Below are 17370 nucleotides of genomic sequence, written 5' to 3' on the forward strand. Positions count from 1 at the left end.
CCTCCGCGGACCCCCTAGGGGTCGCGGACCCCCTGTTGAAGACCCCTGGCCTATAGTGTAGTCTTTCCAGTCGCTACGAGTTGGACTAAAAGATGCATATACCAAACAAATTTTTCAAAAGCAAAACTACTCTGCATCAAGGAGTTTATTAGGTAGGTCCTAAAAGTATGTCCTTGAGTGCACAGGAATTATTTTGGGTTAAACTGTTTCCGGTGGATAGTTCCGGCCAAATTGTAGTCTGGGTACTACATGACGTGTTGTGGTTTCCGCTCCAGACCGGTTACAAGCCCGAAAAGTGAAGTGATCCCAGACTACTCAACACTCTACTCTACTCTACTACTCTACAAAAATAGCTGATCTACCTCACGCTGCGAGGCGCTGTGAGCTTGTAGATTGTCTATTTATGGCTAATGTTCTCAGAATAAGGACACTAGGGTTCACATGGTTAATATAAAAAAGGAGAAAAAGGTTTCTATTACACAAAGATTTGGAGGACCCCCTATAGCAGGGGTGGGCAACTTCGATGATGGAGAGGGCCACTATATTTCCACTTTCACTCCAGAGGGCCATATTGCTACACCTACTTTGCCATTCTAGTATCTCATACAAAAGAAGCAAAAATAGCAGATCTTGTAGAGCTGCTATTTTTGCTTCTTTTGAAGTTAAAGTTTTTTGCTTCTTTTGAAGTTAAAGTTTGAGAACCACTGTGCTACACTAAATGGAACACTGACAGTGCCTAACGTGTGTAATTGGTAACACCTGTGAAGGAAGCAAGGAAGAACACACATCCAATGTCCTCAGCTACGGGTAAATATAGCTAAACAAATGAATATGATTTCTGTTCGGCTATGAATCACCATCTATGAGTAGTGCCACGTTTTCCCGTAACAATATCCGTGTGTGTGTGTGTGTGTGTGTGTGTGTGTGTGTGTGTGTGTGTGTGTGTGTGTGTGTGTGTGGTTCAACTCTGAACTCATCTGAGCTGGGTTTCTCTGTCACAATAGCGTCACATGTGTTTCTCATATAGAAAATTAGTGTGAAATTATCATAACACTAAAACCATAGCCCTACTACTGGGTATGTGGGTTGGAACGAACAGACAGACAGACAGACAGACAGACAGACAGACAGACAGACAGACAGACAGACACACACACACACACTCTTGGGCGTGTGTGTTGGGTGGATCAGGCCGTTTGTGGTTTCAGAATACCCCCTGGGGAGTACGTTTGTATGCACGTCTGTGTGTGTGTGTGTGTGTGTGTGTGTGTGTGTGTGTGTGTGTGTGTGTGTGTGTGTGTGTGTGTGTGTATGAGCAAGAGAGACAGAGAGAAGAAAGTATGAGTGCGTTTGTTTGTGCGCGTGGGTGTTTGTGTGCGATTGTCCCACCCATATGCCTAAATGACACCCTAGGGATTGTGGGTAAATAGGGTTTAAATCATGGTGTTCTCAGAACAGATCATCTCAACCAGACCTGCTCTGTCGAAACAGCATCCAAACTGAGGCTCTGGACCCCTGAACGGGTCACCAGGCTAGTGGGTGGGGGGTCCACCCAGTGGGACCATAATAATAATAATAATGGCTTTTCATAGGGTCTGTCGGGTGTAGAAACCTCATGTGTTCACATACACTCTTTTCAGGATTTGAATTCAAAAGTAACAAAGGCAGCAGATCTACAAGCTCAAAGCAGGTCGCTTCGCCCCACCTTTCGAGCTTGTGGATCATAGACACGCCTCCTCTGGCTCTGGGGGCGTTGGTAAAAAAGGATAGGAGAGTGTTTTTGCAGGTCTTTTAGTCCAGTGTATCAAAAAGGCAACTAACTGCAAAGCACCGTTGGTCCAACCAGTTTAACATTCACCAGCTTCGTCAGGTTAGCATTCACCAGTGTCGGCAGGTTAGCATTTTACCAGGTTAGCATTCACCAGCGTTAGTTTTACTGAGGTTAGGGTTAGGGTTAAGGTTAGGTTTAGGTGTATCTCCATCCCCCCGACTTTCGGCACCTCCGCACAGCCAATCACAAGCTTCCGCTGCCTTAACCCAGTTGCCTTTTTGATACACTCGGGACTGAAAGACCTGCAAAAAAAAAGGATAGGCAATTATTTCCGAATTCTTCTGCGTGTGTCACAGAAACTGAAGTTCGGTAGACCAATCAGAGGCAGTACTCCTTCTTTCCCAGAGGCACATTGCATAGGCAACGTAAACGTTTGTCTCCTCATGCCAATAAAGCTCATTTGGATTGAATTTAAGTCCAAGGAAAAGACACACTTTGATTGGCCAGTAGTCACTTTGAGTGGCAGCGTGCCTTTCACACTTCCGCCTATCCTTGTTTACCAGTTGCTCCAATGAACTGCAGTAGTGGAAGAGGTATCTAGCTTTTTATATCCATGTTGTGGATCTGCTACTTTTGATGCTTTTGTGCAACACTGTTGTTGCGAAGGCTCTCAATTGCTCTCACGTCATACCGGCAGTTAACAGTTGACATGATTGCGCCTTGAAGTTGAATCACCATATATGGAAATGACTGACGTATCTCACCTCACCTCACATTCGATATCTCCATATATGGAGATATCTAGCTGCTGACTTTATCAGGGTGATATCACATCATACACAAAGGAGCGGCCCATATATGGAAATGTCTAGTTAGTGACCTCATCAGGATGACATCATGCTGATGTCACCTTCATAAACAAACAAGCCCTATAAATAGGAGCCTTTGACACCGGAGAAGCGAGAAGCATTCTTCGACTCAGACCTTATAGCCAGGATCACCTAGATTATCATCACCTCCAACCATCTCAAGATACTCAGCTATTTCTCCCAGCAAGACTTCAGCGCCTCTCATACGATTCAAGGCATCTCGGTTAAGTTCTTACCGGACACCACTGCGGCGGGTCCTAACCCTAGAAACCAGTTCCTTAAGTCCCACATCTTCGGGACCTGGGTGTCTGTGGAGCAGACACCCCTGACCTCCAGAGCCCTCGGGCTCCGGAGGCAAACGACGAACCTTAAGTCCCACATCTTCGGGACCTGGGTGTCTGTGGAGCAGACACCCCTGACCTCCAGAGCCCCCGGGCTCCGGAGGCAAACGATGAACCTTAAGTCCCACATCTTCGGGACCTGGGTGTCTGGGTTGCAGACACCCCTGACCTCCAGAGCCCTCGGGCTCCGGAGGCAAACGATGAACCTTAAGTCCCACATCTTCGGGACCTGGGTGTCTGGGTTGCAGACACCCCTGACCTCCAGAGCCCTCGGGCTCCGGAGGCAAAATACGAACCTGAGAATGGAGATTCATCTGACGAATCGTCTCCACATACTCACCTACCTGATGTTGTAGATCACTGATGATCCGGTCTTTGTCTTGCTTCTGACCATCCTTATCTGGGCAGATTTGTTGCTCGGCCCCTTTTAGGCCCTTTTACCAAGCCAAGGGAAGTATCGCACGAACATCCTCCTACCAAAGCCGGTCCCTGCATGACTCACGCCATCTCTCCGATTTTGGCATCTTGTTACTGCGGTAGGCCCCATTCCCGGGTTTCGGCACCATGTAAAATAGCTACTCAGAAGGAACTGGTTTCTAGGGTTAGGACCCGCCGCAGTGGTGTCCGGTAAGAACTTAACCGAGATGCCTTGAATCGTATGAGAGGCGCTGAAGTCTTGCTGGGAGAAATAGCTGAGTATCTTGAGATGGTTGGAGGTGATGATAAGCTATAAGCCTAGGTGATCCTGGCTATAAGGTCTGAGTCGAAGAATGCTTCTCGCTTCTCCGGTGTCAAAGGCTCCTATTTATAGGGCTTGTTTGTTTATGAAGGTGACATCAGCATGATGTCATCCTGATGAGGTCACTAACTAGACATTTCCATATATGGGCCGCTCCTTTGTGTATGATGTGTTATCACCCTGATAAAGTCAGCAGCTAGATATCTCCATATATGGAGATATCGAATGTGAGGTGAGGTGAGATACGTCAGTCATTTCCATATATCCGGAGGATGATCCGGTCTTTGTCTTGCTTCTGACCATCCTTATCTGGGCAGATTTGTTGCTCGGCCCCTTTTAGGCCCTTTTACCAAGCCAAGGGAAGTATCGCACGAACATCCTCCTACCAAAGCCGGTCCCTGCATGACTCACGCCATCTCTCCGATTTTGGCATCTTGTTACTGCGGTAGGCCCCATTCCCGGGTTTCGGCACCATGTAAAATAGCTACTCAGAAGGAACTGGTTTCTAGGGTTAGGACCCGCCGCAGTGGTGTCCGGTAAGAACTTAACCGAGATGCCTTGAATCGTATGAGAGGCGCTGAAGTCTTGCTGGGAGAAATAGCTGAGTATCTTGAGATGGTTGGAGGTGATGATAAGCTATAAGCCTAGGTGATCCTGGCTATAAGGTCTGAGTCGAAGAATGCTTCTCGCTTCTCCGGTGTCAAAGGCTCCTATTTATAGGGCTTGTTTGTTTATGAAGGTGACATCAGCATGATGTCATCCTGATGAGGTCACTAACTAGACATTTCCATATATGGGCCGCTCCTTTGTGTATGATGTGATATCACCCTGATAAAGTCAGCAGCTAGATATCTCCATATATGGAGATATCGAATGTGAGGTGAGGTGAGATACGTCAGTCATTTCCATATATGGTGATTCAACTTCAAGGCGCAATCATGTCAACTGTTAACTGCCGGTATGACGTGAGAGCAATTGAGAGCCTTCGCAACAACTGTATTATGATCAAGTACGCAGGGTTCCCCAATTAGTTTTCCCCAAGGGCCGAATTATGTCTGGGGTACCAAGCCAAGGGCCACAACATTGCAGGGGGCGACAGCTACTCCAGCGACTACGACAGTTCAGATATCGTCGTTGTCGGGTGAAAATCTTGTATGTCCAAAACCATTTGTCTTGCATTTATCCTTTTTAAAATGATTTAAACTAGTGAAAACAGCCGATCTACAAGCACACAACGCCTCGCACCACGAGGCGCGAGGCGTTGTGTGCTTGTAGATCTGCTGTTTTCACTACTTTTGTGCGACTGCCTTCTATGATTTGCAAAAGAACGTACAAATTTGGAGATACGAGATTTCCACCCGACAATGACGTTATACTAGTGTTGTTGCTGCTCTTATACCACCATTATTACTGGGGTTGGTGTGGGCCAGACAGTAGCCCCCCGCGGGCCGCAAATGGCCCGCGGGCCGCCTATTGGGGAACCCTGAAGTAGGGCGATAATTTACCAGGAAAAAATTAACACGAAAAGTTAAAATTAAGATACACACACCAAGCCAAAGGAGAAATATGAGGTGAATGAACAAGTCAACGTACACTACAAAAATAAAACGATAACCAAACAATCAATCAGTTCTTATTGTTATTATTGATCCCATTGTGAACGTTTGAAACAATCAAGAAACATTTAAACATTTTGGATCCATCATTTTAATCCGATCTGTTCTTTCTCTCCCTCAGGTTGTATAGGTTTAAAGGCCTTCCCACACTCTGTCAGAAGGCACACACGCACACACAGTATACACACACGCACACACACACACAAAGACCATTCAGATGAGAGTGTGTGTTTGTATTACTTGTTTGTGAGAATCATTTAGCAGGAACTCACAACAATATGTTTAGAGATACGTTTCTATTAGAAAGGGATTCAGGTTGGGGTTTAGTCAGACCAAGGGTCTTCAACGTTTTCAGGCCAAGGACCCCTTCGTTGAGAGAGAGAGATGAAGCAGGGACCCACCACAACCTTTTCAGATATTCCATAATAGTTTCATTGTTTGACAGCACAATCATCAGTATTTTTTGAATTCATGTCAATTTCAGATTTTAACTTTAAGACCGTCAATACTTAATTAACTTGACCTTTCACTCTGTACTTTGTCTGCTCTTTTTCCCCTCTACTCCAAACCTCTTTGCCGAAAATAGCCGATCCGTTGTGAGCTTGTAGATCGTCTATTTTTGGCTCAAGTTCTATGGACGCAAGTGGTCTATATAAAAAAAGAGGAAAAAAATGTTTCTATCACACAAAAAATTGGAGGACCCCCTAGGGGTCCCGGACCCCCTGTTGAAGACCCTTGGCCTAAAATATACAAATATTATTTTCGTGAACGTAAACGACGATCATATTTCGGGAGGTGTAGTTCCAGACATACAGTATAGTGTTTCGGAGATGGTGGAATAGTTGTCTGGCTACGCGAGAGACTAGGTTAGTGTCGACATTTTAGAAGTTTGGTTTATAGCGATTATAGCACAACATGTCGCGGTACGACGCACATTTCTATTTTTTGGCTTTAGGCTAATAGTTATAAATGGCAATTAAAAAATACATGCCATTCATAAAACCTTAAAATGCTGGCGATCTCACTAGTAATACAAACGTGTGTGTGTGTGTGTGTGTGTGTGTGTGTGTGTGTGCGTGCGTGTGTGAGAGAGACAGTCTCACTGCCTGTTCCTCGTTGCGTCTTCTTAGCTGATCCCAGATCAGCCGATAATTTGCGTTTTTCTTTTTTTTTTGCAATTTTTCTTGTTCGGCTTTTTTTTTACAAAAATAAGTGGATGGAGAAAACTACGCCAGTGCTGTCATTTAATTAACCGTCTAATTATCATCCTCTAATTATCATCGACAAGCCACAAAAATACAACCCAGTTATATAGATATATATCTATATATCTATATATATATATAGATATCTCATCATCTCTCCTAGGAATAGTAGAGCTAATATATACACACACACAGCTGCTGATGTGGGCTCATCAGATCCAGTTAATCAATACAATCAATCAATCAACGATCGATCGATGAACACAAACGCGAGGACTGAAATAAGCGAGGCATCTTTTCAATTCTCTCATAACAATATAAACAGTTTTTTTTTATCATCATCATCTCTGAATGTAACTTGTATTTTCAGAACACAACTCTGTAGTACAGATCATTAACACCGGGGGGGCGACATTTACAGGCTAATTACATACAGGGAAAACAAATAAAATATCACCCACAACTTCATAAGTAACACTTTTATATCGTCTCTGTCGGACAAAAACCTCTTATTTCCATTTTATTTATGTATTTGTGTTTTTGCCCGTAAATGTAAGACCTGGAACACATCTGTGTCGCTTTATTTCATGCTTTAGATATATATATAAAAAAATAGCAGATCTACAAGCTCGCAGCGCGGCACTCGAGCTTGTAGATCTATTTTTGAGAAATCGTGAAAATCTGTGCCAAGTCTTTGAAAATTTTAACCGAATTCTATAAATCTCTTCTAAATCAGTGGTTCTCATTTTTTTTCATGTCAAGGACCCCCAAAATTACATGTATTTGGCCGCGGACCCCCTCATCTCAAAATACGTTGTTCCAGGGACCCCCAGGAGCAAAGATTTGAGTTGCAAAAGTTTGCTTTGAAGAATAAAATAAAAAAATAAATAGGCCTGTATATATTCATAGATTTGCAAACATTTTCAAGATTTTTCAAAAATAGCAGATCTACAAGCTTGTATATCTGCTATTTTTGAAAAGCTAAAGTATAAAATAATTCCAGGTCTTAATGGGTTAATTCCCTACTTGATCGTATGAATTTGAATCCAGAAAAGTAACAGTTTTGGACAAGCGAGGTTCCCATCGGACAGAGACTTCATATTTGTTCTTCATAGCCAGCTATGATTATCTAGACTCGTTTCTTGTTTCAAAAGTTGCCGATTCACGTCGCGCCGATGCTAGGCAACACTGCCGACGCCCGTGGCCGCGATAAGCTTCTTATTGGTCGTCGGCCTTTGTGGATCGTCGGCACTGAGATGATAAAGGAGCACTTCGCCCGTTTTCAACCTGATCTTCATATAATCAAGTCCTCCTCACTAATACGCATTCATAAGATGGCATAATTCAGGGGTCTTCAATGTCTTCAGGCCAAGGAGATGAAGCAGGGACCCCCACGACTTGTTAATAGATTCCATATCGTTTAATCTTTTGACAGCACAATCATCAGTGCATTTTGGAATCATGTCAATTTGTGTTTGCATCAATACTAAAAAAAATACTTGACCTTTCACTCTGTACTTAGTCTGCTCTTTTTCCCCTCTACGCCAAAGCTCTTTGCCGAAAATATCCGATCTACAAGCTCAGGAACCTGCCTACCAGTGACATCATCAACGGGGATTCACAGCCAATAGGACCCGCAGTCTTTCTATTCCTGGAAAGTTAGCGTGCTGAAATGGAAGCCATCTTTCCACGAGTTTGAAATCTTGTTACCAATTACTAAACCTGTCTGTAGACAGAAATGGTGCCATCTTATAATGAACATTAGCGAGGTCCAATTATACGACGAGGAGGTTTTAAATGAAGTTCCGTCAAAGCAGTAGCCTGTTTCTTGTCCGACAAAGACAAAAAACGTTGTTTTGGAAAGTTCGAGAGGTTGCGACTATTAAAGTCATGTAAAAAAAAGAATTATACCCATAAATATTGCTTAACTATGAACTACACAGTTTTGTACCAACAACACCTTTGGTGCGACGAGAGATGAACTTTGAAATAATCGTACGGACAAAACGGATCAGTGGTTCCCAACTTATTTTTCTTTTTCATTTCGAGGACCCTCGTTCACTCTGAAAAGTGTACAAATGGAACCTAATGGACCCTTCCATTTGTACACGCTCAGAGTCACAGACCTGTAACGGTCCACTTGGAACGAGAGCCTTGCTGTGTAACAGCATCAGAAGGACCTCATAAGGAGAAGGTCATTTATAGGGGCTCCGTGTTCACAGAAAAAAAAAAGAAAACATTTCTTTGAGCCGCCAGGGCCTTTTTCCTGCCACACGTTTCTATGGTTAAAGACACGCTGTGGAGCACTCGTCTTTCCCCCGCGTCAAGCGTCACATTTCAGCGCTCTCTCTTTTTTTTTGGCGTTGCGCTAAGGGTGCTTCGAGCTGAATACACGTTGACTTTTTGGAAAGATGCTGCGATCTAGATTTTTCCACTTTCAATCCAATTACTGATATTGGCAGAATCAATACCGATCGGATCTACGTTTTTGGCTGATATCGGGCCGATATCCGATCTGAAGGTCGGATCGTTGTCATCCCTATTTTTAGAGAGGAGCGCCGCTCGTCGATGTTAGTGTTAGATCGGATCCTCCTGGGCTGTGTCATCCGTTTTCATTCATTGTGGGAAAGCTTTTGCGGAAAATAGACAATTGACAAGTTCACGTCGTGAGCTTGTCAATTGACTATTTTCAGCGAAAGCTTTCGCCACAATACGGATGCTGTGGTTTACGTGGATAAGATAAGTTTGTTTCTTGTCATGTCGGTCATGTTTATGTTGTTTTTGCTAGGATATTTGTGCAAATAATAAAGCAGATGACAGGAATGGGCTGATAGGTTTGAACGTTGCGGGCGATAAAACAAACACTCTGGTCTTGATCTACAAATACCTCCTCCGCTCATAAAAGCGGTTTTCTGTGGACACGTCCCCTAAAAGCGTACCTTTCATTTCAAGGTGGAGGTACCTGCGTGTCAGATGATAATTGGTCCACATCGAGCCAATCAACAGGCCACATATTAACGACCAGGAAGTTAAAGGCACACTTTGTCGATTGAACCTAAATCCTGTTGTTGTATAGTGGCAAAAAAAAAAAAAAATCCCAACAAAAACCTTACGCATTCTGTGCATTTAGAACTTATTTTCCACAAAATGAGGACATTTCCGCATTTTGCAGAGTAAGACAGAGAATAAAAGGGCATTTGGGTTCAAAATCGACCAAGTGTCCCTGTAATAAAATAAAAACTAAAGTAAAACCACCAATCAACGATTGACACAGTGCTACCGGACACTCTGATTGGGTAAGACAGAGTCCAATTAAACTTTATCGACAAAGCGAAATGCAAATGCAGACAGAAGAAAAAGCTAAAAACAAAAGACATCCGGCTTGAAAAAGAAAAGAAAACCAAAATCACAAAAAAACTGTAAAAACAGCGCCTAAACGGAACCGAAACCCAACTGAACTTTGGGAAGTCAAACACACTATGTTCCAGCGGCTTTTGTGAGTTCCTTATTGTTCTAAAGCACACAATCTATAAACGACAAGTCTCTGTGTATGGGCAAGTGTAATGTGCAAGTGTAATGGTGTGTGTGTGTGTGTGTGTGTGTGTGTGTGTGTGTATGTGTGTGTGTGTAATCGTGTGCACACAGTACTTGACACATGTGGTCAGCTTTGCCAGATATCGATTTACAGTATGCTCAGCCACACAGCATGTCGCACACCTAGTAGTAGCAGATCTACAAGCTCACGACGTTCAGAGCTTGTAGATGCTGCCATTTTCACTGACACGACATGGCACGTGACCACGCGTAAATCAGTCACTCAACAGTCCCACGAGTAATGGATTCTTGTGTGACATTTGGCGTCGCAGATTGAATTCCGCCGATATTTTCATTTGAGCAAAACAAAATAAAACAAAAGAAACAGCCTGAATTGTCTAGGAGCGAGGGGGGTTCGGGGGGGGTGGAGACCTGTGACATCACAGCTAACAGGCTCTCATTTGTGATTGGCGGGAGGGGGCAGGCAGGGGCCCGAGCGATCGTTCGTCACCGTCCGTCGCAGCGTGACCGCTCGGATCAGCGTCACCATGTCCAGCGGGCCTCTCTCTCTCTCAACTTCTTCTTCCTCTTCTTCCCCTCGCTCTCCTCCTCCTCCTCTCCCCTCCGGACCGCCGTCACGGTGCTCGGCGTTCTGGAGCGGCGGGTCGGGGTAGGGGGCCTGGGGGAGCCCGGGGTCGGGGCTGCTCGGTTTCGGGGCGACAGCGGGCGGCTGCTGGGGCAGCGGCTGCGACTGCGACTGGTGGTGGTGAAGCGGGGGGTGTGGCTCTTTGAACTGGAACTGCTGATTGGTCTGCTGCTGAGCGGGTTGCTGTGGTGGTTGCTGGTATTGCGGTGGCTGCTGGTACTGCTGCTGAGCGGGTTGCTGCGGTGGCTGCTGAAAAAAAAAAAAGTTTCTATTACACAAAGATTTGGAGGACCCCCTGTATTAACTCTGAGGACCCCCTAGGGGTCCCAGACCTCCTGTTGAAGACCCTTGTACTATAGGAGTTAAACTATGCTCACTTGTAAGGCAGAGGCTTGTTGCTGTAGGTTTAGTTGTTGTTGGTTTAGTTGCTGTTGCTGATGATGATTTAGTTGCTGCTGAGCAGGTTGCTGTGGTGGTTGCTGGTACTGCGGCGGTTGCTGGTACTGCTGCTGTAGATGGTACTGCTGCTGCTGTTGGTGGTGGAGTCGCTGGTTGTTGAGCTGCTGTTGCTGCTGTTGTTGAAGCTGCTGCTGATGCTGCTGCTGCTGTTGGTTGGTGGATTGAACACTGTGTTAGCAGGTTAGTCAACTCATTCACTACCATTGACGAAATCTGTCAGGTTATTGTTTTATCGCTGTTTAATCGAGTCCTCGCTCTTGTCCCGCCTCTGAACACTGTATCAGGTTGGGAGAATGTTTTTTACAGGGCTTTCAGTCCGAGTGTATCAATAAAGCAAATGGGTTAATTACCGTTGGTCCGACTAGTTTAACATTCACCAGGTTAGCATTCACAGCGTCGGTGGGTTAGCATTTCACCAGGTTAGCACTGACCAGCGTTAGTTTTACTGAGGTTAGGGTTAAGGTTAGGTTTAGGTGTATCTCCGTCCCCCCGACTTTCGTCACCTCTGCACAGCCAATCACAAGCTTCCGCTGCCTTAACCCAGTTGCCTTTTTGATACACTCGGACTGAAAGACCTGCAAAAAACACTCTCCCTTATCAGGTTTCCCCTAGGCCAGGCTAGGCGTATTTCCGTATCCGGAGATTTTGATCTACATCCAGGTCAATGTTGTTGTCGACGAGCAAAAAGGGTCTATATCTCCGAAACTATTTTTCCCCCAGAGTTTTTGCAGTAAACAAGCGTCATTCAAACGAGCCTAGCAATGGAATGGATTATCGCGGTCACTTTGTTTTTCGCCCAGAGTTACAAGAGAGGCTCCTGGTCAACGGTCAACACTGTTTTTTGGATATGGTATCGGTGGCCGTACACACATCCGCAGATGATCGAAATAAACGGTAAGAGCCTTGCAGTGGGGGCTTATAAAATGAATTTAAGGGCTGGTCATAGGGCTTGATTCCACTGTGGTCCATTGTACTCAATTCATCAGTAATACACATAAAACAACACAACACAACACAATGCAGTAGAAAACTCAGTAGCATCACAAGCTCACTGTCGGGTGGATATCTTGTATGTCCGGAAGTGTTCCTAGGCTATTATCAAAAACATAGTGACAAGAGCCACTATTTGTCACGCTTGTGAGCTTGTAGATCTGCAATTTTCACAACTCTTGTGCTACACTCTTATATGACAAAGTAGGGCACGATGTTTCTGCCCGACAGTGAGGATTCGATCTATTTACAGAGGGGGAAGGGTTGGGGAGCAGAGAATGCTTCTAGCAAGGTACTATAGGAGTTAAACTATGCTCACTTGTAAAGCAGAGGCTTGTTGCTGTAGGTTTAGTTGCTGTTGGTTTAGTTGCTGTTGCTGATGATTTAGTTGCTGTTGCTGCTGGTACTTCCTCTGTTGCAGCTGTTGTCCACCGCTTCCCTCTGCTGGTAGGAGGGAGGTATTGTTAGTATAGTAGTAGTCTTGCTAGCCACGAATGCTAGGAACAACACCTCCTGATAGCCGAGAAGGCAACGACATACATTTGTGTAAAAAAAAAAAAAAAAAACTCGGTTCGAAGTGAAGCGGTGAATTTTTATTATGTGTTCTAGAGCTATGAAATCTGTGTTCTAGATCTATACATTCTGTGTTCTAGATCTATACCTTCTACGTGCTTTAGTTCTATATTTTTATGAATTCTGAATGAATGAATGATTTTATCTGGAGGGCCAAATTGTCATGTGAAGCTTGACAATCCTCAATTCTGCATGCATGGGACATGTACGGGACAGACAAAGCCTGTTCATTCTGGACTGGAATGACCATATACGGACATGTACGGGACACAGAAAGCCACTCCTTGGAAGCGGCTTTCACCGCTTCAAAAAACAATCAATCGTTCAATCAAACTAATGAAACATTTGAAAACAAAAATGACCTTGGAAGTTGGGCACGGTTGGCACAGCCACGGGAATGGGCATCTGCCCTGGCACCAGCTGGTAGTAAGGAGAGGGTGAGGGAGGCGGCAGGGCGCTGAGGCTCTGGGTGGACGTGCACAGCTTGGCAGCGTGCGCGCTCAGCCCCCCTCCTGCACTGGACGGAGCCACAAACACATTCTCATCGCTGCCTCCTGCCCCCGCTGCCTTGAGGGGAACCTGGGAACAAATATTCAGCTGTTTTACTTATTTTATACGTTGGCTATTCAAAAATAGCAGATACGCGAGCTCATAGTGCGTCACAATGTGCAACGCTATGGCCTTGTAGAGCTTCTATTTTTGAAAAATGGTTTGGGCTAGGGTGGAGGAGGTAGCTAAGCAGCAGTGGAACAAGCAGAGACGTAGTGAATGCAAGCCGAATTTAAGGAACCTCCCTTCCTGGGCGTGAGCTCTGATTGGATTATGACAGTGTGACGTAAATGACCAGCAGTTCTGTGAATGAGGAATAGGAGAGGAGCTGATTGACAGCTCATTACAGCTGAGGCAGGCAAGACTCTTGTGTCCTGCATAAACTAACTTCAACGTTTTCAGGCCAAGGATTGTTTGACAGCACAATCATCAGTGTATTTTGGATTCATGTTAATTTGTGTTTTCAGATATTTAACCACTTGAGCCGTCATTACCTAATAAACTTGACCTTTCACTATACTTAGCCTGCTCTTTTTCCCCTCTACACCAAACCTCTTTACCGAAAATAGACGATGTGAGCTTGTAGATCTGCTATTTTTGGCGTCAGTTCTCAGAATATGGACACTAGGGTTCAAGTTGTTAATATAAAAAGGATTGGAAGATTTGGAGGACCCCCTGTAGTAACTCTGAGGACCCCCTAGGGGTCCCGGACCCCCTGTTGAAGACTTCTGATTTAATGGGTTACGTACGTTACTTTCCAACCACTGACCTGGGGCGTGCAGATGGGGATGGGAACTCCGCCGCTGATTGTCCCGCGCCGGTAGGCGGCCTTGGACTGCGGCTTCCGCCGGATGGTGGCCGTGTGGGACTGCGAGTGGTGCGAGAGGCCGCCGCCCATCCGCTCGGGCTCGGCCAGTAGGCTGACGGTGGAGGCGGGCCGCTTGGACTGCATCAGCTTGCGGTACTGGAAGCTCAGGTCAGAGTTGCGCGGGATGGTGGAGGACTTGTCGAAGTCCGACTGGTGGTGGTGGCCGCCGCCGCTGTTGCTGTGGAGACGCATGTGGTGCAGGGAAATGGAGTCCCCGTCGCCTCCGTGGAGAGAGATGGACTCGTAGTCCACTGGAGAGAGAGAGAGAGAGAGAGGTTTAGATGAGTTGTACTCAGACTGTAAAAAATATGGACAGTGTTAAATCTTTGGTTTCGATGCTGCGAAAATGACGCTGTTTTGTCCCAGGTGCCGCCATCATTGTAGAAATCAACGTTCATTGGTAGAAATGGCACCATCTCGAATGCTATTGGCTGCCAACAGTCATGTGCAACCGCAGGGATACTTGGGAGAATGTGGTGTTGAGCTTGCCGAATTATTATAACATAAATTGGACCATATTTTCACACAACGCATATCATGGTGATTGAAACGAGTCTTCAAACTAGCAACAGGAACCATAGAGTACTTATGAAAATGTTTATTAAGGTAATAAAATCAAATGTAAAAGTTCAGGGGAACAATCATAGGAACTTTCAGTTCCGTGTTGCTTCATTTTAAGTCCTGACGCCTGCCTCCTGTACTGTACGTAAGTTACTCAACTCCAGTGGGGACGTCTTACCTGGTTACCATGCATGCTTACCAGGTAAATGGAAACTGCGGTAGCGGCTGGTAAGCAAAAACACTACATATCCCACCATGCAACTCGGCCGCCAGCATCATGGAGCGTCTCCGTAGACTCCGGTTCTATGCTGATGCAAAGAAACGGCTTTATCTCGGAATCTACTTTCAGAACGCCAAGAAGGCAGGGAGCCGCTCTTTTTCACGGCGACACTGGGCCGTGGTTAGGATTTTAGTTTCACGACCGAAGGAAATAATAAACTGAAGTCCATTTTAAAACCGTCAGATTACACAACATGCCCACGCAATATACCTTAAGAGTTGTTGTGGAAATAAGAAAACACCTCTGTAGCAGGCGTGCCAAATTCCCTGCAGTTCTCATTAATAGCCCAGCAGGTGTCGCTAACACTAACACTCCATTCAAGGGAAAGGATATTTGGCCGGATTTAAACTTGGTTTTACATTTTTATAAAAACTGTTACTTTGGAGGATTCAAATTCAAAAGTAGCAAAAGCTACTTCGAAGCGCGCCAGTTCATGGCACATTTCAAGCTTGGGTATCTGCCACTTTTGCTTTGGCGTGATGCTGTAGTGTAGGGGTGTAACGATACATTTTAATAGCGATTCGGTACATATCACGATACATGGTTGACAATACGGGGGGCCCGCGGGGGACGATATTGGTTCATTCATGGCGATACGATACGATTCGATTCAATGATTTAAAATCGATATAGTAACTATTTAGCAAAGAAATTAAATATGTGTGAAAGGTGTTGATAGTGCATGTTTTTAAGGGAAACATGTATTATTATGGATATAAATAAGTAAACACAGTGATTATCTGCCAAATACGTGGACATAATGTATATTGACAAACCTGCACCTTGACATGAACCCAGAGATTACACACATTTATTGATAGACCAGTGTAGCTATATGGAAAGGAAAGGTAATTAAACCGCTCCTTTTAATTTGTTCTTCTTAAAAATGCTAAATATAATGCACAAGTAGGTAGTATCGATACAATCGATTCTTTGCACTGCCGATTCGATACGATACAAAATAAAACGATACGATTCGATTTTAGCTGTTTTCATTTCGATATACTTCGATTTTTTAAGTTAAAAACAATATTTCGATACAGTTACTATATTGTTACACCCCTACTGTAGTGTGATCCAGTAGGGCGTTGATTTACGAAAAAACTAAAAGTTAGAATACGGAGATAAGCGAGCTCTGCCAGACAGCAACAACACAGTGTGTTTGTATGGAATTTAAATAGTGTGTTGGTATGGAATTTCGGACACGGCCCCTACGTGTCTATCAGAGTAATGAGCTGTGAGACTCCCAGAGAGGTGATGACAGTGTAAAACACTATCATTATTTACACCACAATTATGTTCTCATCATCATTTATCACTATCACACACAGACAGACAGGCAGGGAGACAGAGAGACAGGGAGGCAGACAGACGGACATAAATAGGGCTGTCACAATTATGGCATTTTACATGACGATTAATTGTCACTCATATAATTGCGATTAACGACTGAATTGTGTTTTTGTCGTTGACAATTACATTTCTGTTTGGCTTTTAGGCTTTGAACTTGCAAATGGCAGATATGACGCATAACCTAAATATACAAAGAAATGACTGACACCTATTTGACAACTTTATACTTTAGAAAGAACATTGATGGTGGAAATGGCAGATCTACAAGCTCACAATGTGTCACTATGCATTTGTGAGCTTGTATACCGGCTATTTCCACTATTTTTGAAAATGTTTGAAAATATATGAACATTTTCAAACATGGAAACGATTATGATGAAATAATTGCAATTAGACGATTATGTAACAATTGGGGAGGAAGGCAGGCAGAGAGACAGACAGACAGAGACAGGCAGGCAGAGAGACAGAGAAGACACCTACCATAGAGAGGCTCTTTCTTTAAAGCTAGAAGAGAATAAGGAAGGGAATTTAGCTGGAAAAATTACTACATACAAATAAGACACTAAAGAGAAAACGTAGAGAAGAATGAAGAAGATTTGTGGAAAAATTACAAGACTAAGAATACAAAAGGTCTCACTTGCATGCCCCCGAGGCCATGTGAAAGTCCTATGATGTCTATGACATCTGACATCATACCCTTTTATGCACATACATGGAGATCCCTATCTGTAGAACCAGCCGTTAGTGTGGTACTGTATGTGGCCGATGTGGCTTCCATACATGGGCATTCCCATATGAAGTCCTGTTAGATATGGGCTTAATATTGATGACATCAAGGAACTCCATATATGGGCATAAAAGGGATTCTGTTAGTGTGACATCACAGTGAAGCCAGAGTGTGATGTCAGAGCGGCAAACCCATTCTGTTAGAGTGGTTCCCCTGACATCACAGTGATGTCAGAGCATGATGTCGGCAAACCCATAGACCGTAAAAAAGTCTACATTTCCAGACGGAC

General features: G+C 44.4%; 1 protein-coding gene across 1 annotated transcript in view; it reads right to left on the bottom strand.

Moving 5' to 3' along the window:
* Positions 1-5438: 5438 nt before the first annotated feature.
* The window catches only part of mtss1 (MTSS I-BAR domain containing 1), a 104423-nt gene continuing 92491 nt past the window's right edge, over positions 5439-17370 (bottom strand). The window contains 6 exon segments of the mRNA XM_080728911.1: positions 5439-10970; positions 11099-11326; positions 12490-12611; positions 13106-13322; positions 14062-14411; positions 16835-16858. Coding sequence (XP_080585037.1) covers positions 10533-10970; positions 11099-11326; positions 12490-12611; positions 13106-13322; positions 14062-14411; positions 16835-16858 — 1379 coding nt within the window. The 3' untranslated portion in view covers positions 5439-10532.

The sequence above is a fragment of the Nannobrachium achirus genome (genome assembly GCF_963921795.1).
Source record: "Nannobrachium achirus genome assembly, chromosome: 6".
Classification (NCBI taxonomy): domain Eukaryota; kingdom Metazoa; phylum Chordata; class Actinopteri; order Myctophiformes; family Myctophidae; genus Nannobrachium; species Nannobrachium achirus.